This window comes from Pecten maximus, chromosome 6 (assembly GCF_902652985.1).
Source record: "Pecten maximus chromosome 6, xPecMax1.1, whole genome shotgun sequence".
Taxonomy (NCBI): Eukaryota; Metazoa; Mollusca; class Bivalvia; order Pectinida; family Pectinidae; genus Pecten; species Pecten maximus.
The window spans coordinates 13,101,524-13,126,415 of record NC_047020.1 but is presented as its reverse complement, the minus strand read 5'-3'; the positions used below and the strand labels follow the sequence as shown (position 1 = coordinate 13,126,415).

At 32.2% G+C, this 24,892-nt stretch overlaps 1 protein-coding gene across 1 annotated transcript; it reads left to right on the top strand.

Moving 5' to 3' along the window:
- The first annotated feature begins 211 nt into the window (after positions 1-211).
- Positions 212-23,057, top strand: LOC117329010 (baculoviral IAP repeat-containing protein 7-like). Its single transcript, XM_033886688.1, has 6 exons — positions 212-306; positions 3,730-4,212; positions 16,168-16,214; positions 16,876-17,023; positions 17,605-17,706; positions 19,810-23,057. Exons 3-6 carry the CDS (start codon positions 16,200-16,202, stop codon positions 19,989-19,991), a joined length of 447 nt encoding a protein of 148 aa, XP_033742579.1. The 5' UTR covers positions 212-306; positions 3,730-4,212; positions 16,168-16,199; the 3' UTR covers positions 19,992-23,057.
- Positions 23,058-24,892: the final 1,835 nt, after the last annotated feature.

Below are 24,892 nucleotides of genomic sequence, written 5' to 3'. Positions count from 1 at the left end.
GGGAATATCTTTTATTTAAAAGAAGTTGTACGGAGGTCATTTTTTGGAGATTACAGTAGATTTAGATAGATTTTATTGTAAAATGAAATCATCTCAGTTCAAAATAATCATTCTGAATTGATGTCTTCACAATTTTAATAATTTTAAAAGGTTAAATAGTGTCTTTTCATGTTTAGTATGGATTTCCGTAGAATGTTTTCTTCAATGAATCTATTCATAGGTGGCGCTTCTTGTGACGTCACATTTAGAACATCTTCATACCAGCGTTCCATTGCTGTCCTGGATTCCAGAGGTGACGGGTGTGTGGTAAGTATTTAGAATAAATATTTATTTTTTCTTTCTTTTTTCATTAAAAATTAGTATATATTTAATCAATAATGTAACATATTAGATTCTAGTAAATATAATGTATCTCCCTTGGTCAAACATTTTTTTCACGGTATTTTTCTGTAAAATAGGCACACGTTTTCTGAGAAAATCTCTGAAAAAGTGTGTCTATTTTATATGGTGTTCAGATGAGTATGGTAAGTTTTTTTTGCATTTCAGGTACATGTTTTTCATGAGATTTGTTGTATCATTTTTGTATGAATAAACAAAATGAAAAACAGTGTTGTTTTTTTTCTAATACACGGAATTTTTGAGCTGCTATGAAGATTGTTTTTTTCAGATTGATTATTTTGTATTCTACTTTTGAAAATAAAAGACATTAAAAACATGTTTTCAATTTTCTCTCTTTACTTTTCAGCAAACAAACCTATCCCATTCCCATTTTTGGTCCATGAAATAAGAAAATACTCAGATTTTTCCAACTAATTTTTTTTATTTGAACACAATTGAAATGAGAAAATATTACAAACATCAAATTACAAACAGTATGTTAATCTAAATTGTCTAAACATTTTCATATATTTATCAGTATGATGATGGTTATCTAAAGCTTCAGTAAATGTTTGTAATACAGCTAATTTTTTAACTGTAACTTGTTCATCATAAAACATACCCTTTATAACATATTCATATTTCTCTATTGAATTAACATTTACAAACATATCATATCTAAAAATCAAATATCTACATCTACATGTAATTAAATAATACTTATTTTTGAGGTAATAACATATTCTATTGACTATTTTTAACGGAAGAGACATGTTTAATATGGTTTACAAAAGATTCAAATTCTACAAAAGATAGTGGTATTTCTATTTTTGTAGGATGTATTTGATCAGTGGCAGGTATCTTAAAGAACTTTCTAATATCTACACATACATAGGGTGTTTGAATTCCTATGAAAACATCATTTCCTAATTCTTGTAAATATTTTACAGATTTGTTGTCTTTAAAATCTTGTATACGTGAATGAATTGCTGGAGAGAGTTCTTCTATCAATACCATTTGTTCAAAAGTCAGTTTCAGAGTTGTCATACGTTTCTGCAGCAATGCACAATTAGAGTTTATTCTCAAAAACGTTGCATTACCCAAGCTGTACACAGTTCAACATCATAAATCACTGGGTTAAATTCTCTTCCATTTTCATCATCATCTTCAGTTTGAGTTTGTTCTTCATATGTTTGTAATTGATCTATATTGTTGTGAGTATTTCCTTCTTTATATTCTATAGGGGAGTTGTCTACTTTACTCAATGTGTATGGTTTCTTTGATCTGCAATAAAAAAGACATGATTTCTTAGATTTGTAATAAAAACAGACATGATTTCTTAGATTTGTAATAAAAAAAGACATGATTTCTTAAATTTGTAATAAAAAAAGGAATGATTTCTTAAATTTGTAATAAAAAAAGACATGATTTCTTAAATTTGTAATAAAAAAAGACATGATAGATATATTGTTTAGCATTCTGTACCATACACACCATAACTCTGAATTAAACACATAAAAAACTAAATCATGAATTTTGTCATGCTAATTTAGCATGCTAACATGCTGTTTTAACGTGTTGATTTGGTGTTTTAGCATACTAACGTGCTGTTTTAACGTGTTGATTTGGTGTTTTAACATGCTAACGTGCTGTTTTAACGTGTTGTTTTGGTGTTTTAACATGCTAACGTGCTGTTTTAACGTGTTGTTTTGGTGTTTTAGCATGCTAACGTGTTGTTTTAGCATGCTAACGTGTTGTTTTAACGTGTTGATTTGGTGTTTTAGCATGCTAACGTGCTGTTTTAACGTGTTGTTTTGGTGTTTTAGCATGCTAACGTGTTGTTTTAACGTGTTGATTTGGTGTTTTAGCATGCTAACGTGCTGTTTTAACGTGTTGTTTTGGTGTTTTAGCATGCTAACGTGTTGTTTTAACGTGTTAGTTTGCTGTTTTAGCATGCTAACGTGCTGTTTTAACATATTATTTTGACACTTTTTAGCTTTTTATGTGTAAAAAGTTTGAAAATAGGCCAAAAAATGAATAAATATGCAAAATATATAGTGAAACTTGCAAATTTTGTGTTGAAAAAAATAAACAAGAAAAATGCAAAATTTGATTAAAAATTCCTCAAAAACTGGGTAAGAAATCTGCAAAAAATTACTAAAACATGCAAAAAAAATGAACAAAAAAATAGTAAGGATATATAGTGAAACTTACAAATTTTGTGTTGAAAACAATAAACAAGAAAAATGCAAAATTTGATTAAAAATTCTGCAAAAACTGGTTAAGAAATCTGCAAAAAATGACTAAAATATGCAAAAAAATGAACACAAAAATACTAAGAATATATAGTGAAACTTGCAAATTTTGTGTTGAAAAAAATAAACAAGAAAAATGCAAAATTTGATTAAAAATTCTGCAAAAACTGGTTAAGAAATCTGCAAAATCTGGTTAAGAAATCTGCAAAAAATGACTAAAACATGCAAAAAAATGAACAAAAAAATAGTAAGAATATATAGTGAAACTTGCAAATTTTGTGTTAAAAAATAAACAAGAAAAATGCAAAATTTGATTAAAAATTCTGCAAAAACTGGTTAAGAAATCTGCAAAAAATGACTAAAATATGCAAAAAAATGAACACAAAAATACTAAGAATATATAGTGAAACTTGCAAATTTTGTGTTAAAAAATAAACAAGAAAAATGGAATATTTGATTAAAAATTCTGCAAAAAACTGGTTAAGAAATCTGCAAAATCTGGTTAAGAAATCTGCAAAAAATGACTAAAACATGCAAAAAAATGAACAAAAAAATAGTAAGAATATATAGTGAAACTTGCAAATTTTGTGTTAAAAAATAAACAAGAAAAATGGAATATTTGATTAAAAATTCTGCAAAAAACTGGTTAAGAAATCTGCAAAAACTGGTAAAGAATTCTGCAAAAAAAGACTAAAATATGCAAAAATATGCAAAAACAAAAAGTATACACAGAATTTTTAAAAATTTCATCTTCACCCTTAGTTTATCTACCATACAACCTTAGACTCTCAGATAATGACAATATTGTCAGTTGGCTATTGAAACCTCGATAACTTTCCTAGTATCTGAGGGGGTGGTAACTGCATAAATTTCAATCATACTCTTTTTATTCTTTATATGTGCTAAATCAATGTAATAAAAAAATATGAATGACAACTATTAATACAATATAACAAGAGACCTATATACCTTAAAGGTCATCTGAATTCTATTCATAGTGTAGAATCTTTTTATTAGTATAAAGAATTTTACTAAATTCTCTTGTTTGCATATCTAAATATCATTATTGACTTTTTTTTTTTTTTTTTTTTTGCAGATGGATTTTAAACCCAAAACGCTGATATTATCACCTACAAGGTCACCAGCTTTTCCATCATAGCCAGAAATGTCATCACCCGAAATGCCATCACCAGAAATGCCGATAGTATCACCTATAAGGACACCAACTTTTCCATCCTCAACATCATCGCCAGAAAGGCCATCACCAGAAATGCCGATATTATCACCTGTAAGGTCAACAGCTTTTCCAACATCAACATTATCACCAGAAAGGCCATCACCAGAAATGCCGATATTATCACCTGTAAGGTCACCAGCTTTTCCAGCATCAACATTATCACCTGAAAGGTCATCACCAGAAATGCCGATATCATCACCTACAAGGTCACCAGCTTTTCCATCATCGGCATCATCGCCAGAAAGGTCATCACCAGAAATGCCATCACCAGAAATGCCGATATTATCACATGTAAGGTCACCAATGACATCAACGGTTGAAGGTGGGGAGGAGGATGATGATGTGAGTAAAAATTATTAGATATGTTACATATTCATGTTTAAACATGTGTAAACCTTAAAAAATGTTAAATATATTACATTTTCATGTTTAAGACATGTGTAAACCCTAAAAGATTGTTTCAAATAGTGTTTCAAGTATAAGGTGAAACTTGTTTCAAGTATTGTTTCAAGTATAAGGTGAAAACTTGTTTCAAGTATTGTTTCAAGTATAAGGTGAAACTTGTTTCAAGTAATGTTTCAAGTATTGTTTCAAGTATAAAAAACACAAATCCTCTCTCTGAAATCTAGGACAGCAATCAATATAGATTTCTTTATCAACAATGTTTTTTTTATATTAATGTATTTTTTAGGAATTAGATAGACTGATATCTGTAAGTATTATGTCAATATGTTTTTTTGTCTCCAAAAATGTATTCTTTTTTAATAAAAAACCCAATCAATGATTAAAAATATAAACAATGAAAAAAAAGAGAAAAATTATTGATTTTTTCACTGAATTACAATTACATTTTTTTCAATTACAGTTTCATTCAGAAAGGAACTTTGCCATATCAAGAGCTAAGGAAATGAATTTCATAGTGAATTTCGAAGATTTATGAAAAGAAGAAAAACTAATAAATATTCTTGATAAGATTAAAGACACTTTAAAAAAAACTTTTGACCCATAAGAAATTAAAGAAAAATGAAAATGATAAAATAAAACTAACCATTTCACATCCGGATCTGAATACACCCATAATAATTCCACCAAAACCCAGTATTGATCCTGAAGAAGTTATGGAAAAAATAGAAAAAACTCCCAACAGTAATGAAGATTTACAAGTGGTAGAAAAAATTATAGTGACATTAGGGGTTTTACAAATGCAATCTGGCAATGGTAAAACATATATTACAAATTTAACACATATTAAGAATAAAAGGAGTATCATTAAAATAACAGCAAAAGACATTTGTGCTGCAAGAGCAATTTTAGTAGGTTATGCCAAACAGTGTGTTAAGGAGAATGACATTGTGAAAAGAGAACTTGTAGCACATAAGTTGACATGTTTAGAATTACTTTTACAAAAAGGTATTTGCAATATATATTATTATAAAGATTTATGTAGTAAATCTGTAACACAAACTATGGCTGCAAAAGCCTTGATGGTTAAAGCAGGCTTACCTCCAAATAAACCTGTCACATTAGATGATTTGAGAAAATTTGAACCGATACTATGTATTGAAATAGGTGTTATTAGTTTAGAATGTCAGAACCAATTTATTAAATACCCTACAGCTAAAAATAAGAAAATGTTTTTTTATATCATCATCATGAACATTATGATACCATTGCTAGTTTATCTGCATTTTTTAATCAAAGTTATTTTTGCATATTTTGTAAAATTCCATATTGTAAAAAAAATAGACACAATTGTCAACATCATTGTAGGCTATGTTTTAGCGATGATTGTCTTCAAGGACAAACTATCATTTGTACTACTTGTAGCATGTCTTGCAGAAATGAAGAATGTTTCAGAAAACATAAAAATGCTGATGGAACATGTAAAAGTTCAAAAATGAAGTGTACAACTTGTCATTTGATATGTGATAAATCAAAAAGGTCTGAACATGAATGCTTCACTTATGAATGTATCCAATGTAAACAAAATGTTAAAAATGGTCATCTATGTTATTTGAGATCTGTGAGAAGTATGGCTAGAGTAACTAATTACATCTTTTATGATTTTGAAACCACACAGAATGAAAAATATACTTGTGAAATGGGGTATATGAAACCTCCCACATGTGAAGGTTGCATTACAGCAGAAAAACCCTTCTGTCCTAAATGTACTACTTGTGATAACTGCAATGACAAAATATGTGGTAAAGAAATCCATAAAGAGAACATGGCCATAGTACACACCAAATGTGACAAATGTTCCATAGATGAGAAAACCTGTGAATTCTGTGGAAGTGTTTCACATGATTTCAAAAAAGAGATTTCCTTTCCCACAATGAAACAGTTTGGTGAATGGCTATTTACCAAGAGATAGCTAATTTTACATGTATTGCTCATAACAGTAAAGGATTTGATGGGTATTTCATTCTAGAATATCTGGGGAGTGTGGAAATTGCTCCTAAAAACCCAATATTTGCAGGAACAAAACTCGTGCACATGTCAGTTGCTAAAGGTTTGAATATCAATTTTTTAGATTCTATCAATTTTCTACCTATGAAATTAGCTGACTTACCTAAAGCTTTTGCTTTGAAAGAAATGCAAAAAGGTTACTTTCCATATCTTTTCAATACTAGTGAAAATAAAGATTATGTAGGACCTTATCCTGATGTGAAATATTATTGCATAGATCAAATGTCTCCTGAAGGTAGACATAAATTTTTAAAATGGTATGAAACTAAAAAAGATGATGTTTTTGATCTCCAAAAAGAATTGTTTGATTATGCTCACTCGGATGTTGACATATTAAAAAGAGCCTGCTTAAATTTAGAGATCTGATGATAGAAAATGCAAATATAGATCCATTCCTATTTAAAACAGCTGCTGGTGTAGCCATGCACACTTTCAAGCATAATTATATGAGAGAACAATACCTTTTAACTCTAAGAAATAGGTTTAAAGTTAATGCTATCAAAATAGCTGGTCAATATAAAGTAGGTGATAATGTCATAGATGCAGATTTAATATTGAAAGCAGAATTCCTAAAATCTGACATTGGTAGAATACCCGTACAAGGATATAGCTCAGGTGTGGCTTATAATAAAGAGAGCATTCAATGGCTAGAATGGGTAAAACATGTGACAGGAAAACAAGTTAGACATGCACTCAATAGCAGGGGAGAAATTAAAATAGGTAAATATTTTGTAAATGGGATATGTGATAAAGAAATCTGGGAATTCAACGGTTGCTATTATCACTCCTGTGAAACTTGCATTCCTTATGATAGAAAGCAATATTTTCTCACAATAATAACATGACTCACAATGTCAATTTCCAAAAAAAAATAAAAACAAAATCAGATATCTAGAACAGTGTGGCTACACGGTTCACGTTAAATGAGTTTTTAGAGGAGTTGAAAAATAATGTTCAAATTTAAGAATTTGTCAGAAATTTAGATCTTGTAGACAGGTTGAATCCCAGAGATTCTTTTTTTGGTGGAAGAACGAATGCTTTAAAATTACATCACAAAGTGAAAGAAGGGGAAGAAATGCATTATGCTGATTTCACTTCACTCTACCCTTTTGTAAACAAATATTGCAAATACCCTGTAGGACACCCTACCATCATAACTGAAAATTTCAAACCTGTTGAAGAGTATTTTGGAATAATCAAACTAAAGATATTGCCCCCTAGAAAACTGTATCTACCTGTCTTACCAGTCAGAAGTACTGGAGGAAAACTCACTTTTCCCTTGTGTAAACAATGTTCTGAAATACAATCACATGAAACCTGTCACTGTTCAGATGAAGATAGGGTTTTGTTGGGCACATGGTGTACATGGTACATGGCAGCTATTGAAAAGGGGTATAGAATTATCAAAATTTATGAAGTGTATCATTTTACAGAAACTTCTTCTGATTTATTTAGACAATATGTAGACACTTTTCTTAAATTCAAACAGGAAGCTAGTGGATGGCCTGTGGATTGTATTACTGAGAGTGATAGGGAAAAGTATGTTAAAGCATATTTTGAACATGAAAATATCCAGCTAACTAATATAAAAAGTAATCCTGGACTTAGAGTAGTTTCTAAATTGTTGTTGAATTCATTCTGGGGTAAATTTGCACAGAGGAAACAATTTACACAAAGTACATTTTTCACCAGTACAGATGTATGTAAATTTTATGAATTCATTACAAACAATACTCTTGATATTGTTGATTTTCACATCATAAATGAAAATCTTATCTACATGCAATATCTAGTCAAAGATTCCTATTTGAAAGAAGATAATTTTACCAACATATTCATAGCTACATTCACAACATGTTGGGCAAGATTACACCTGTATGATTAAATGGATACATTAAAAGAAAATGTCATGTATACAGATACAGATAGTTTGATATATCTAACAAAGAAAACACAACCTGTAAAATTAACTCTAGGAAAGTATTTAGGGGAACTTACAAATGAATTAGGAGATGATGAACACATTGTAGAATATATAGGGTTGGGACCTAAAAATTATGGATACAGAACAAATACTGGTATAGAAGTATGTAAAGTGAGAGATTTTTGCCTCAATTACATCAATTCAAAAGTGATCAACTTTTCCACAATGAAACAACTTTTGATGGATCCATCAGCTGAAGTAAATATTACTGATAGGAAAATTCTTAGATGTAGATTACATTTCAAACTGTTTAATTCAACATGTTTGAAAAAATATAGATGTGTCTATGATAAGAGAGTTATCGATTTTAAATCCAACATGACATACCCTTATGGTTTTTAATCTTTCTTTCTTACAGTTAAAACATAGGAGAGTGGATACTGCACATTTTTTTTAATGATCTTGCTAAAAAGGATCATGTTTTCATTCATCATTCTAAAAAAAATAGGAATGATTAAAAATATTCTTACAAATCCTTATAAACAGAATTTGGAAAAATATGAAAAATATTTAGAAAGGGTTTTACCACAATGTGATATTGATTTCAAGAATAGGACATCACTATGCTGTAGTAAAAGAAAAAATAATAAATGTCATGACATTGTATTAAAAAGGAAAATAATTTCCATTTTTTCAGAAAATACCAATAGAAGTTCAAATAATGATATATAGATATGTCTCAAACATGATACATTATGATGTTAATGAAGAATTCAAACAATTTCTTGTATATACAACTTTTGGTAAAACAGGTATTAAACCTACAAAAGTTATACATTTTAAGTTGTTAAATAACATTTTAAATTGTATTGAACATTCTACAGAACAGTGTCTTTCCCCTATGATGTTTGCAAGAAGATATTGTGTACTATGTTAATCTACCACATGTAGATTTATTTTTGATCTGTGATATATGTATTTTAAAAAACATTGTTGATAAATAAAATTGTTTTTTGTTATGTATTGTTAAAATGTTCATGTATGTTGTTAAAAAATGATTGTACATTATAAATTAGAGAAAACAATGATTGTATATTACAAAGTAGTATTAGTAAAGAAAATGAATTGTACATTATAAATTAGTATTTATTTTGATAAAAGAAATGATTGTACATTATAAATTAGTATTAGTAAAGAAAATGAATTGTACATTACAAATTAGTATTTATTTTAATAAAAGAAATGCATTTTAATTCAGAAAAAAGAAAAGATGAAAAAAAAAAAACAAAAAAAAAACATCAGGATCATTTGTCATTTTAATCACCAAGGCCTCTGATGAATCTGGTTCCAATGATTTTTGGTATACAACATGAATCATCAACAACAGATATTGAAAGAAGAAGATGTCCAAAAAGAACCTGAAAAGATAAAATCTCAAGAAAATACAACTAAAGAAAGGTATGTCACTTCTGTATTTGAAAACCAAGATACAGGGGAGAGAATTGAAGGCATCTATGGAGGATTTGTTTCTCTCCCAGAATGCCTCATTCAAGATGGCTTCCCATGGGCAGCTCTCCCCTGTATCTTGGTTTTCAAATACAGAAGTGACATACCTTTCTTTAGTTGTTGATGATTCATGTTGTATATCGCTGGTATTTCTCCTGATACTTATTAACTTAAATGATTACAAATCGTATATATATAAATGATTGGAAAACAAGCTGAAAGCTTATACTAATTCCTTAACTAAAACACTATTACGGCGTTAAATCATGGACATTTACACACAAAAATGAGATGGACAAATTAACTTCTCAACAAAATACTCCAGCTGATTACATATTTGATACTTTCAATTCTGGAAAATTTGATGTAACCTCAGTGGTGTTTGAAAAATATCTTTTACTGTAACAAATGAAATTCAGCACTGAAATGAATATTTCTTCATTTTCCTTAGTGTTTAGCGATTGATCACCCCATAAAAGAGTATCTTAATGTTTTCATTAATATCATTTTTCATCATTACATTTGAACCATATTATTGTTGGATTAAACTATTGAGATACGTGTTTAAGCTGTCTGATTTTAAGTATACAAACATCAGGATGGCTATTATCACACTATTCCCTGTCAACCAATAACAAGGCAAATGCAGATCCGGATGAAATTTCTTCTGTACAAGGACATCGCCTACAATAGATACATACAGGACCCCAGGACAAAATAACTACGGCTATTTTATGGTTTGTGTATGCATATTAAAATTTTATGAATAATCTCATATCACGTACAATGATATAAATGTTCTGTATAAGTGTATTATCGGTATACATGCAAGTATTGAATTCTACTATGTTTCTTTCTCCTAACATTATGATTGCCATATGGTTCAGAATTTTGTGTTATGCTTTAAAATTGAATTGGTTAATATCGTTATTACAAAAAAAAAAAAAAAAAAAAATATATATATATAAACAATACAGAAACATTGACAGCCACCTTTAATATAATAAAAGGATATATTGTGATCTATATAGTACATGTAGTATGACTTAATACAGGTAAATATCTACCTGTACATATGCACATTCCCAGAATAGACTGTACTGGGCGTGCCATTGTTCTCATGTGTTCTCAGTGTCCGTCATAAAAAAATGATATTTAGTAACAGGGAGTTTCCGTCATATCCATACTACACGAGGTACAATAGTAAACGCCACTACTATTATACTTCACTACACACGATATTATCTCTATTGGCTATACATCAGGAGAAGGATTTTAGAGGAAGTGGCATAGAGAACAGGTTCGTACGACATTCTACATGTATAAGTAATAATGGAACAAAGGTATAGAAAGGATATAAGTTTCTTTATTGGTAAATACACATTCCACATATTGTATGCTCACGTGTACACATACTTAGTATTGCATTCATTTATTAGTGTACTACATTGATAACTATGACAAGCCGTTTGGGTTTTTACCTATTAAATACAGATATCTGTATTCAAAATAAAGATATCATCATTAATATAAAAATTAAAGATATCTTTAATTCAAATAGAGATATCTTTAATTTAAATAGAGATATCTTTAATTGAATTAGAGATATCTGTATTTGAATTAGAGATATCTCTATTTAAAATACAGATATCTCTAATTAAACACGAAATAGAGATATCTCTAATTCAAATACAGAAGCTCTAATTCAATTAAAGATATCTTTATATCAATCAGAGATATCTGCATTGCATTGTAAATAAAGATATCTTTAATTCAAATACAGATATCTCTAATTCAAATACAGATATCTCGAATTCAATTAAAGATATCTCTATTTCAAATACAGATATCTCTAATTGTTGTAGAAATACAGATATCTTTATTTTAAATACAGATATCTCTATTTGAATTAAAGATATCTTTATTTGACATGAAATAGAGATATATGTATTTAACCATCAAATAGGAAAAACGACTGCTCCCTTGATTCTCCCTTTTGCGCATGACGGAAGTAAAGCAGTAGTGACGCGAAATGGCGGGCTGCTTTCAATGGTACTGCGTATAGCCGCAACAGTTCGCTCTATTTACCGTAGAACAGTTGCCATGTTCTGTTCTTTAGAAATCCCCTCCAAGTAGCAAGTTTATCGGTTTAGACCTACATCTCTCATGCATGCATATGGGATCCGGATAGTCCAATTTAATTACAAGCGTTTCGTTAACACTGATCAGGATTAGGGAGTAATCATTATTTTCTTTGTGTTTCAATATCAATCTTCGCACTGAGCAAACACGTGTAAATACAGATATCTTTAATTCAAATAGAGATAGCTGTATTTGAAATAGAGATATCTGTATTGCAAAGTAATTGCAGATATCTCTAATTCAATTAAAGATATCTCTATAATCTTTAATTGAATTAGAGATATCTGTATTTAAAATGAAGACATCTCTATTTAAACAAAATTAAAGATATCTCTATTTAAAATAGGGATATCTTTAATTCAAATAGAGATATCTCTATTTTAAATAAAGATATCTTTAATTGGACAAGAATTAAAGATATCTCTATTTAAAATAAAGATATCTCAATTACAATTAAATATATCTGTAATTCAACATAGAGATATCTGAATTTGAAATAGAGATATCTGTAATTTAAATTAGACATATCTTTATTTAAATAGAGATATCTTTATTTAAATTACAGATATCTCTAATTAAATAGATATATCTTCATTTTAAATAGAGATATCTTTAATTAAATAGAGATATCTTCATTTCAATAGGTAAAAACCCACACGGCTTGCCATAGATAACACGTACATATGCATTAAGTTGCTTCGTAGATTATGTATCAATTATTGTTTGAGGGATAGGCTGGCTCAAACTTTACGTCCTATGACGTTCAGTCTGCGGTTGAACATGTCTTAATATATATACCGGTATATATATTGTGGCAGAATCGGTTTTCAATAAGTATTAAGTTAGGAGTTTTACCCCTTTGTCCCGTCGTGTCGTTGTATTAGCTATGTAGGTGAAATAGTTTGTTACCTTTGGGTTCCATTCTTGTCGTACCGTGTGTTATTTATGGCCATATAATCCCGGTGTTTTGTTGCAGTGCGCTTGTCGCCTGTTTGTTATGCCTACTTCGTCGCCATGCTTGCGAACATGATCTTATTTGTAAGGCCGTTTTTGATTTGTCGTCTGGTTACCCGGGGACCAATCGTTTGACCTGTATGACTTGTTTATGGTATCTCTAGGTTAGAGGCTATTCTCGCCACTAAATAAAGCTCTGTCGACCCGGAGTCAGTTCTCTCTATATTTCCAGACCACTCTACTGTAGTTATACAGGTGAGGACAGCCTCCCTAATTTACCGTCCCGTCAGCGGGATGTAGTTCAGTATTTTATAGATAGTTATCTAGTGGGTATACCGTTCCGTCAGCGGAATGTTGGGCTTGTTCAGTATTGTTTAGTTTACTTCCGGGTTAGGGGTGGCTTATAGCTACCTATCGTTCCCACAGGCGCTTGCATAGAAAATGAGAATTAAAAAAAAAAAGAAAAAGATATCAGTTGTATATGTACTGAAGGTTGGTAACGTCGCCACGAGCGAAACGGCACCCCATCTCACTTCAATCGACTAAAAAACACATTTATTCAAACTGACACGGTGCACACTATATACAACCGTCATCAGGAAACATTCACCTTTAACCTACCGTGTCACTCAATACGAATTGTTACATCCAAAACACAATAATCCGTGAAAACATCGCCGAATTCCTCGCTCAGAACGCCATTTTTCAAACTGCTCCCTCAGCCTGTCCAGATTCTTCATTTACATACGGGATTAAAGATATTTCTTGTTATGTAGTACTTCCTATCGTTCCGTCAGCGGAATGTGGTAGCTTTGCTTGTAGAAACGTTGTAGTCTGTTGACAGTTTTAGTCTTATTGTTTGAGGGATAGGCTGGCTCAAACTTTAAGTCCTATGACGTTCAGTCTGCGGTTGAACGTGTCGTAATATATATACCGGTATATATATTGTGGCGGAATCGGTTTTCAATAAGTATTAAGTTAGGAGTTTTACCCCTTTGTCCCGTCGTGTCGTTGTATTAGCTATGTAGGTGAAATAGTTTGTTACCTTTGGGTTCCATTCTTGTCGTACCGGGTGTTATTTATGGCCATATAATCCCGGTATTTTGTTGCAGTGCGCTTGTCGCCTGTTTTTTTATGCCTACTTCGTCGCCATGCTGGCGAAAATGGTCTTATTTGTAAGGCCTTTTTTTATTTGTCGTCTGGTTATCCGGAGTCAGTTCTCTCTATATTTCTAGACCACTCTACTGTAGTTATACAGGTGAGGACAGCCTCAGCGGAATGTTGGGCTTGTTCAGTATTGGTTAGTTTACTTCCGGGTTAGGGGTGGCTTATAGCTACCTCTCGTTCCGTCAGCGGAATGCGGCAGCTTTGTTTAGCTATACCTCAGTGTTAGGTTGTCAGTTTGCAGTATGTTCTAGTATTATTTATGTAGTACCTCCTATCGTTCCGTCAGCGGAATGTGGTAGCTTTGCTTATAGAAACGTTGTAGTCTGTTGACAGTTTTAGTATGCTATAGTTTCATTTATATGTAGGGTTGTTGTTGTTGTAGTTTGGGAGATTGGGTGGTTTTCATACAATCACGTCTGCCCTTGCTGAGACGATGCAAGGTAGACAACTTTACACAGGGGGGTGAACTTTATATTAGCATACTTGTAGCTTTATTTGAATTTTAGCTTCCTATTGCTATATTGTTAGCAGTTGTTTATCCAGGGCACACCAGTTCTTGACATATGTTACAGTTATTATTCCTGAGCATTATGTATACAGCATTGTGCAGTATTAGTTGTTTAACTCTGTCGTTCGCTTACATATGTATATATCTCCGGTTATAATGACAACACGCCATATTGTACATGGATTAGGCCCCAACAGCTAGCTACACTTATCTTATATTGTACATATTTCATACATCATCTTTACCTAAATAAACTTGTTAATTTTTGCGGCAGAACATGACTGGGTGTCACCGGTTGAAACCATTCGACCTTATAATTAGAACACAACACGAGTCGTGGTGACACCCTCTCGTGGCATTGCCTACTGCTCTACTACAATATATTTATTGCATTTTTACCAGTGAAATATAGAAATTTATCTAACTTATAAAACTTATATTTTCACTACAGCTATGAGCAGTGAAAATATAAGATTTAGCAGTGAAAATATAAGATTTTCCAGTGAAAATATAAGTTTTCCGTTTTTGACCAACCAGAGCTAACCTTTGTATTCACTTCATTAAAACTTGCCGATTTTTCCAGTGGAAGCAGAGATTGATAAGTTGCTTATTTTGCCGTATTTCTGAAATTTTCAGACTAGTTTTTGACAAAATACTCACGTGACGTTAGCTATTCATGCACATATTCTCCTATAACAGCAGAAAACTCTGAAATGGCGTTGATCAGTCCTTTCAAAATAGCGCCGTCAAGTTGACGTGGAGTAACGTCACAAAGAGATGATGTCATTACTGATTCCCGCACTTTTTGACGCTTAATTTTTTCGATGTTTTTAATTTTGTTTTAAGCATATGAAATGCAATAAAAAGAAAATTGAATGGTTTCCCGTTAAATATAACATATATTTTATTCGTATGGCAGAATATTTCGATATTTTTCATTCGTGCTTCGCACTCGTAAATTTGTGTATTCGCTATACTGTTCCAAGAAAGTGAAAAATCAACTTTGTTACCAGTGAGTATTGAATTTACCACACTATGTATAGGTGTGTAATTGTATCGCTTATATTGATCTGCCGTCATTCTGTAAATCCAAAATTTATGAATAATAAGCATACATTTGTATTGCAAGTACGTTGATACAAAACATAAACGGCGGTTTTATATCTTGTATATATATATTCATATGAAGAAGTCGGTATAAGACGATTGAAACATACCTCCAATGTCAAGCGTTTAATACACATACGACCATAAAACATTTTCACATTTTGAACAATACTTTTACCTTGTATTTGGAAAAACGAAAATATTTCAAGAGAGTTAACAACAGGGAATATAGTTATGTTGCGGAAAGGTAAACACCTTCTGTTTAGACTGTTTAAATACAACATGAATAAGAGGATGAAATATCTGTAATATATACTTAATCCTAATGTAAATTGCTGCCATTGCCGTACCATGACTGAAAATTCATGAAAATGGAATGATTCATTCAATCAGGTAAAACACCAACTGCGGAAAGTCTGCTGTCTGTTGTCGTGGATATAGAGGAAAATGGCGGTTTTTCTTTCCTATTTCCCCTAAATCATTGTTATAAACACAATAAAATAAAGATGTTTTGTTGTAGATCTTCGTAAAGAAAGAATCTTCTTACAGAACATGACGACATACCAGGTATGTATTAACGCGATAATTTACATGTATATCTATAATGGTTATCTGTCTCGTCTGACAGATGTGTACTTTCGCACGGATATAAACAATAGGGTACATTCTATCAGGAATATTCACATGTATTAGGTATTATCATTTTTGTATGGAACGTATTCTCGGCTCACACTCGAATAGTATTGTGGCTTGTTATGGCCATCTCGCGAATCCCATTCTATCCACTAAGGACAAAATCGCGGAAACGGTTAAATCTCGAATCTAACTTCGCAATTAGGATGATGCGTTTTCACAATTCTCAACCGAAACTTTAAGATATCTAATTTGTCCATTGCTATCAGCTTGATTGATTGCTGTGTAATAACGATGGCGGATTTTAACAGTTTTGTGAATAGATTCGAAATAATGATATTTAATTATATCGAAATCTTGGTTCTGTTTTTATCTATCTAATTTTTATAATAAAAAGAATATTTTGAACAATCAGTTAGACAACAAAATATGCAAGAGCCAGCTAATAAATCTAATACAATTTACATACAGCTATTTCGATGTAGTTATACAGAACAGCCAGTTCTTTTAAATAACGAATCAAGTTAACTGTATACAATTGTACAGTTGTATATCAGTAGAAATGATATCAATTTTGATCTATGTATATCTGCAGTCATCGAGTGGTTCCATACGTAACGATATTCCTGAAAATGACGCGGACTTATTCAACCATGCAGCTGTTCTGGCCGTCAGATTAGTCGGATCATATACCAACGAGCAAATATTGGAAGCAGTTGCTCTATTGAAATCCAATCAAAAAGGTACCAGGAGAATTTCCGTACGCATAGTAAATTTTATATCAATTGAACAAACGATATATATTCATTGCGAGATCTATTAGCATTTGATCAACTTTTGTTTCGGATTTTTTATTCGGACACTACGTCAGGTTTACATCCATAAAACTGATAAAGCTTCAGTTCCGGAAAATAGTAGAGATGTAAACTCATACTGCTAGAATGCATTAACTTGTCGATCTAAAATATATCATGGTGGTGTTGATACGCGATTAACCAGCAACAGCCACATCTCAATTATGGTCGTTGCTGTTTCAAGAAATTTATTAGATGGTTTTTAAACCCTAATTTTGCATTAGAAAAAGAGAAAGTGAAACATCATAAACACATATGGCAAACGCATTCATAAAAGACAGTTCAATAACCATTTATCAGCGAATTAAAAAAATGAGAAATTATCAGTCGCTAATCCTAATACTTGCTTACAATATGACAAACTATACATGTATTTTAATGTTGTATCCTTGCTTTATACAGTGTGTTCATGGAAATATAGTTTGCAAAACCATACACTGCTATACCCCTCATGATTCTTTTGGTTATAGATGTATTCAATGCTTCAAATCTAATGCAATGCCTAATAGACATTGAGGATCTGGAGGAGGAAGCCAAACAACAAAAGGAAAAAAACGAGAGGAATATGAAAGGTCTGTATATTATTATTTTTTTTTAATAATAATAAAAACAGCAAAAAGAGGGATAATATTGAGTTGGAATAATGGTTTTGTACACTTCCGGTTAGTATTAATAAGGTCGGATTATAATATATATATATATATATGTTTTTCTCGGTACAACTACGACAGGAAATTCAAATCTATATCTTCGGATCACCAGCACATAGTGTATATGATACATTGTGCTGATAAATAGATGTATAACTTAGGAACACAAATGACGAAGGAAGACAACTTTGTGATGGTCGGCCCGATACCCTGACATGATCATTGTGGAAGTCGTCTATAAGATGATATGAATACCTGGATCATATCATATCATATCATCTTGAAGACGACTTCCACAATGATCATGTCAGGGTATCGGGCCGACCATCACTGCGCCATTGAAACGTTCTTTTTAAGAGCGCCAATGTGGCGCAGCGGTATAAGCTGCGGGTATTTCTGGCTAGGCGATTGGGTGCCGTAGATCGTGAGTTCGAGGCCCAGTCAGGGCACGAGTCAAAAAGTTGTCTTCCTTCATCATTTGTGTTGCTAAGTTATATATATATAAAAGTAATTTTGAAATCATTAGAGACTAACGATTAAAAAAAGAGCAGGAAATCCTTTTTGCTGTTTTAAAAAAGGAAAAAGTCGTCTGGTCCTAATCGAGTTGTTTTATAAACTACGAACACTTTTTATCCCTCTTCCTCTTCTTTGTAATAAAACCATTTAAACTTGTCCTATCCCTATGGCTTGAAAAGATGCATATATTACCTCTGTTTACGAAGTATATGAGAAAAGGGTAGATATGTATCACTAAAGACTAGTCTAAAGAACACACAAAAAAAAAATACACAATGAAATTGTAGTTTGCCTACACTGAATATCCTTTCGATAGCATTTGATACCGTCTGCGAGTCTGTTGCCCTATTAATACAAATATCAGAAACGGGCTAACCGAGCTAAAATTTTGTCATTCCAAGACACATTTCAAGATGTTTTGTGATGTCTTTAATTGAATTATCTAATTGATATTAATACCTCTGGTAAAAGCTTATGTTCCCTTTCCAGCAATATTACATTCAATATTACAGAGTCTTAATGAAGCTCCCGATAGGGCCCCTTGACATTGTCTATATGACCATTAGGCATTAGTATGCTTTGGTCGTAGGAAGGATATTAGAATATACAGACGTTTCGTGGGACCATTGTACGGAACAAATCAAACAACTGCTAGAGTCATAACTGGCAAATAGGTTTCTCCCATCATAAATTATATAATTAACTTGTTTGGTAGTCTTTCTATACTAGATAAGGAAGCAGAATAAGACCACAAAGAAAACATAAACTTCAGTTGTACACTAAAAATGTATCTTCTTTCTCGTTTGAATATAGTAATAACGACTTTCTTACTCGTAATGACGGCGTTTGAAGTAGTAACAAGAAATCGTGGGGGAAAAAACGAAAAACCAAGAATAAATGGGAATAGAATGTCTACTGCTCACTGTGTATTGATCGTTAGAGATGTCTAAATTGGTATTCAGGGGGAGACTGAGGAAACCAAAACAGGTAGTGTTATAGGGAAATGGGACTGGTTTTACGCTAAGATATTACAGTTGATGGCAATATTCGATATCATTAATGTCTCTGTTGTAGCCATACCGTACTAATTTGGTTGTCCGGAGTAAAGATGCACGGATATCAATTGACTGTTACTTTCTATGTGTACTTTGACCTATATTTGTATTAATAACATATTTTCAGACGTTTTAGGGACTTTAGCAAGCTCTTAGCGTGTTTTTGTTACCGAGTGTTAATTTACCATCCCGAAACCTTTGAAAATGTGCTATAAAACGTCCTTACTTGGGCTCTTAGGGGGAGATAAATCCACACCTTTACTTTGTATTGTATTGTAACAAAGATGTAAAATAGAAATTACAAAGCGAATCTGATGGCAATCATTCATTTTGTGCCACTCTTTATGCTTCAATAAGACCAATACTACCAGGTGCATCAGGTAATTTTATCATCAGGTGTTAAAGCTCTATAAACGTTGGATGTGTTTTTAAAAGAAGTCTTTCTCTTTTTTAGACGCAGAAATTGAAGAGCTGCGGTTGCGTACAAAATGCAAAGTGTGTCTTGAGGAAGAACTTAAGATAGTTTTTCTACCGTGTGGCCATTTATGTACATGTGTAGATTGTGCTAGTCACCTTGAGAGATGTCCCGTTTGTCGGGAACAGAAAAGGAGTACTGTAAAAGCATACTTAACATAAATCTGTTGGACTATTGAACAAAACGACAAATTTTCACGGTTGAGTGCGGCGCACACAAAATTACTCTCCGAAAAATGTTAATCGACTATAACTAAAGTTCTTAGTATTGCTTCCTTTTTATCAATATGAACTTATTGTTAATATGATACCAATATCCCTTGTATGGGGATCGGGGCAGGGTCCAGGTCGGCGTACATGAAATTAGGAGGACCAGAAGTTATCGTGTGGAAGGATTTACTATGTTTGGAATAATAGGATATTTTGGTGTTTCAGTTTGTTGTCGTGTGTGGTTGGAAATACGAAGGAAATTTGTATGGGAGTCGAAGTTTAATTATTATTTTTTTTATTGTATGCTGAATGTTTCTTCAAGATTCCAGAATGGAATATGCTCACGTCGTTGCTATAGTAACCCTACGACGCTCCATCATTTGGGAACTTATATGAAGGAAATACTCAAATTTTCTTTTACCAGTTTTATAGAAATTACGTTAAAATACGATTAGATTCTTCTGGGAAGGTCATCATTTTACTGTAAGATGGGTTCATAATAAACGACTATTTTCAGGAAAGGGGAATCTATCTTGCATTGAAACTTAAACTGCAATTCAAAACTTGGGTAACCATGTTGATACTTTTTATTCAAAAGGTTGGATTTTCCTGGAAATCGGGGTTCAATAAGATTAGGTTTAACATTGTACATTGTTTTGTTAAGTATTCATCTGAATCCTTCATTGTAAATATTCATAGCTTTAGTAGATCAGAGGTATGAAAGATATGAGAGAGTGGTAGTTGATATATGTAGTTAAAAGATGGAATGTACGAGTTATATGCCATTGTTGTAGATAAAAATTCCGTCGATTAAATTATTTACCTTAACAAAACTGTTAGTTACATATGATAAGAGATCACGGTCCCAGGAATAGTGATTGTAGAATATGGGTATTCTTAATACTCCTGAACAAAGTTTGTTAATCCGAGATAATGGTCTAAGGGCAGATAACTTCAGAATTTCTAAAGTTTTATCAATTAGACAGTTCGTATATATAAACAGCAGGACAAAAAATGACTAACAAGTAATTATTGAGGGATAAAGAAGAGAAAGACCTTATGACAAGAAATCTGTTACAATATTAAACTTAGTGGAGCTACGGCAAAATTCTTTATGGACTTGATATCAATCATATTGATACGCTATCCTATGTAGCAGTCACCTACAGTTTATTCATATAGCTGTCTGAGTGTTTGAGCTCAAATGTAGGTATCGCCTATACATTTTGTTGACCGTATTTTGATATTGGTGGACATTCATGCCGCATGACAACTACTAGGAACACCTTTCCTTTTCTTCTTTTCAGACATGACTCCAGATGTAAATACCCTTGGTAGCCTGTTGGTACTGAATAGTATTGTTTGGGATATTTTCCATTGGGAATACAAGAGATTTGCAAAGTTAACCCCCTCCCCCTCATTCTGACAGACCACTGGACACCCCACCTGAGGGAGCTGAATGTCAATGTTTGATTCCCCAGATTAAATCCAGTTATCAATGTTTATAGATAAGCATAAGCATAATCTTCACTAGTAAAAGGCACACACCAATTCTTTCAACCTCTTACATTAAAAGATATCTTGATTTTTGTAAATTGATTCTCAGGTATCTATTTCATAATTATTTAAATGTCAATAAAACTGTATTACTTTTTGTAAATTAGTTAAAAGCACTCAATTATTGAAGATACCTATATCACAATTTTACAAAGTGTGAAAAATAATGTTTATCACCTAGGAAAAACAAATGCTCGAGCTGAACCAATTCACTAATGAAAATGTATGTCTTCGGCTTTTCCCCTTGAGTTTCCTTTATACAAAATAAAGAGTAATGTCTTAAGACTTGGAAAAAAAAAAAAAAAACACACACACACACATGAATGACGAAGGACTACCGGTGAAAAAGGCGGTCATTTCCCAGGTGGAGGTTCCTCCGTCCATTGTAAATGTCAGGGTTACTGTTTTTCGAGTATCCCGTGCACTTATTTGCATTAAACCTATACCATATATAACATCATTTTTCAGGAAGTTTAAACTTTAAACCTTAATTGGATAACATTTCACATCATTTCAACTTTAAATGAGCGATTGAGGGGAAGATGTCACTAGTAATAACATATTGTATTTTTGTTGCTGTGTGAGTCTGTTATATTGATAATACATCGTTTCTACATATCTATGTTTACCTTTGATGTTGAACGATTTGTGCAAATGGATAGATATTTCTCTCGTCTGACCAGAAATGATACTAAGCGGACTACGATAGTCGAAAATTGTTCCTAGATTTCCACATTATATAACGTTTCAAAACACCCCTGTCTATACTTTAACTTACCTACTTGTCATGATTATTTATATTTTCCAACTGGAGATTTTTAGAGTGGATAAAATTTGCCAGAAACTGTTAGTGTAGACTGTAAATATTCAATGGATATTACTACATGACATAAAACCATACGGAGAAACTTTTCTCCTCTTTTTATGCGTAATTAAAAATCTACAGCTCTTTTTGTCCGTCACGTCACTCCTAATTTTGGTCTGAAGATGAGCCTAATATATTGTAAACCTTTTAATTGTCTGTGCATATTTGAGAACATTGATGGTATCCCTTGTTTATGTTGAAGTAATATATTTAGAAAAAAAAAATGAATTGAATTGCAAATGTGAAGCATGAAAATGGATTTCGTATAAAGCATTTGATAAAAAATCTTATTTCAATTTTCAAAAAAAAAAAAAAAAATATTGAAAACATGAAGCAAAGAAAATAATTTGATACTGAGATGTTGCGTAGCTAGCTAGAAGTACTTAACATGCAAAATCAGTCCCATTGCTAGGTGCTAGTATAATGTTCTGAGGTAGACTTCCACAACAGTGTACCCCAGGAGTCACTTCAAAATCAATTACAAGATTACTGCTGATTGAGCACCAAGTGTGTTTTTGTTAATTTAATCTTTAGAAACTGGTCTTCCAGAAAGACAGGCTGAGATATCAAATAAAAAAGCTATTTGCTAACATATACAAATGTGTATGTTTTTTGTTAAATCTTGACATTTCCAGTGTTAATTAATTAACCTGATATAACATCTTCATTTCGATATGATTGTGCTTGATGTGTTTTATTTTCATAAATTCATTCTTTAAGAAAGTATAAGTAACCTTGTTAAAGTCCTTTTAACGATACATTTCTTTGTGCAATCAAAGTTGGTTCCCCTGGCAACACATTTAACCAAATTAATCGATGATACACTTAGCTCTTTAACAAATGATGTAACTGAATTACTAGACTAAGAAAGCAGATTGTCTCAAAATAGATGAAATAAAAATATATCACGAAATTGGAACGCTTGAACCATAGAGTTAATACAAAAATACTAAAACAGTAAGTATACTGCCAATAATAATCATTTTAAAGCATTTTGTGAAAAATAAATGTCAAATTTGTGTGAACCTATTCTGTCCATTCAAAATGATTCAGAATAAAGAGAGATTTAACACTTACCACAATCCTGCAAAAAGATCAAATCTTTACCAATTATGATTGATAATTAATATTATTGTTAGGACGTTAACAGGATAAATTGACTAAACAAATATTGCAACAATATATCATATATACCCCAGTCATGCAATAAATAACTCGCTTCCCACTTTTGACATTCGAAAATGTTGTCTATTTTTGAAGGTGGGCTTTCTGAGTTACATCCGTTAATTTAGAATAATTACAAATAAAAGTCCGTTTGTATAAAGTTTAATGTGATCGCTAAAAACAAAAAAAAAAGAAAACAGACAAAAAGGAAGAAAAAGATGAAGGAACGAGGGCTGATTGATATATTATGAGCCTCATATTGAAGGATTTGAATTTTGCCGGACATATTGTATTATTTTTCAACACAAGAGTCTCAATGCCACTTTTATAAACTGCTTTGTTTGGCTGTTCAGAAAGTCATCCACTGTATGTATGACGTCATCATCGGACTGAAAGCAGTTTTGGAAATAGATGAAAGTCTGATGGAGCAAGATCGGGTGAATAAGGCTGATGCTCAATCAATTTAAAGTCACAATCGTGAATGACAGCAATAGATTGACAGAATTGTGAACAGGGGCATTGTCCTGATGGAATAACACACTTTTAGTGAGCTTTCTGCTGCATGCGCTGAAGTCCAGTAATTGCCTCAGAAGTGAAGCGTAGTATGTATCATTGATTGTTTGTCCCGTTAGGAGATAAGCACTCAGCAGAATGCAATCTGCATCCCAGAAAACCTAGGCCATAACTTTCCCAGCTGATGGAATATTTTTTTGTTATTATTGACGGGGGAGAGCTAGGGTGCTATCATTGTTTCGATTGTTCCTTGGCCTCTGGGGTAAAATGATGGACCCATGTTTCATCCATAGTGACAAATATCTGAGGGAAATTAGCAGGATCTTCCCCAGGCTAAGATTAGAACGCGATAATGTGCACCTGGCGTGCTTCTGATCAACTATCAGAAGTCTTAGTACCCATCGGGCCGAAAGCTTTCTCAATGCTAAAACCTCGGTCAAAATGGAATGTACTCTTTCCTGTGAAATGCCAACTCTACTGGCTATATATCTTTCTGTGTGTCGTCTGTTAGTCATAACATTATCATGAACTTTATTGACCATTTCTGAGGTTGCAGCATTGACAGGTCTTCTAGGACGGGGGTCACCCTCAAGGCTCTGTCGGCCGCGCTTAAATTCCGCCTCCCACCTTTTTACTGAAGGATATGAAGGGGCATCTTTCCCTAGTGTTCCTACCATATCATTATGGATATCCTTAGGTGGTAAACGTTTTTTTGGATCACTGCTCTTTCACCGATTTCGTCCATTCTGCAAAA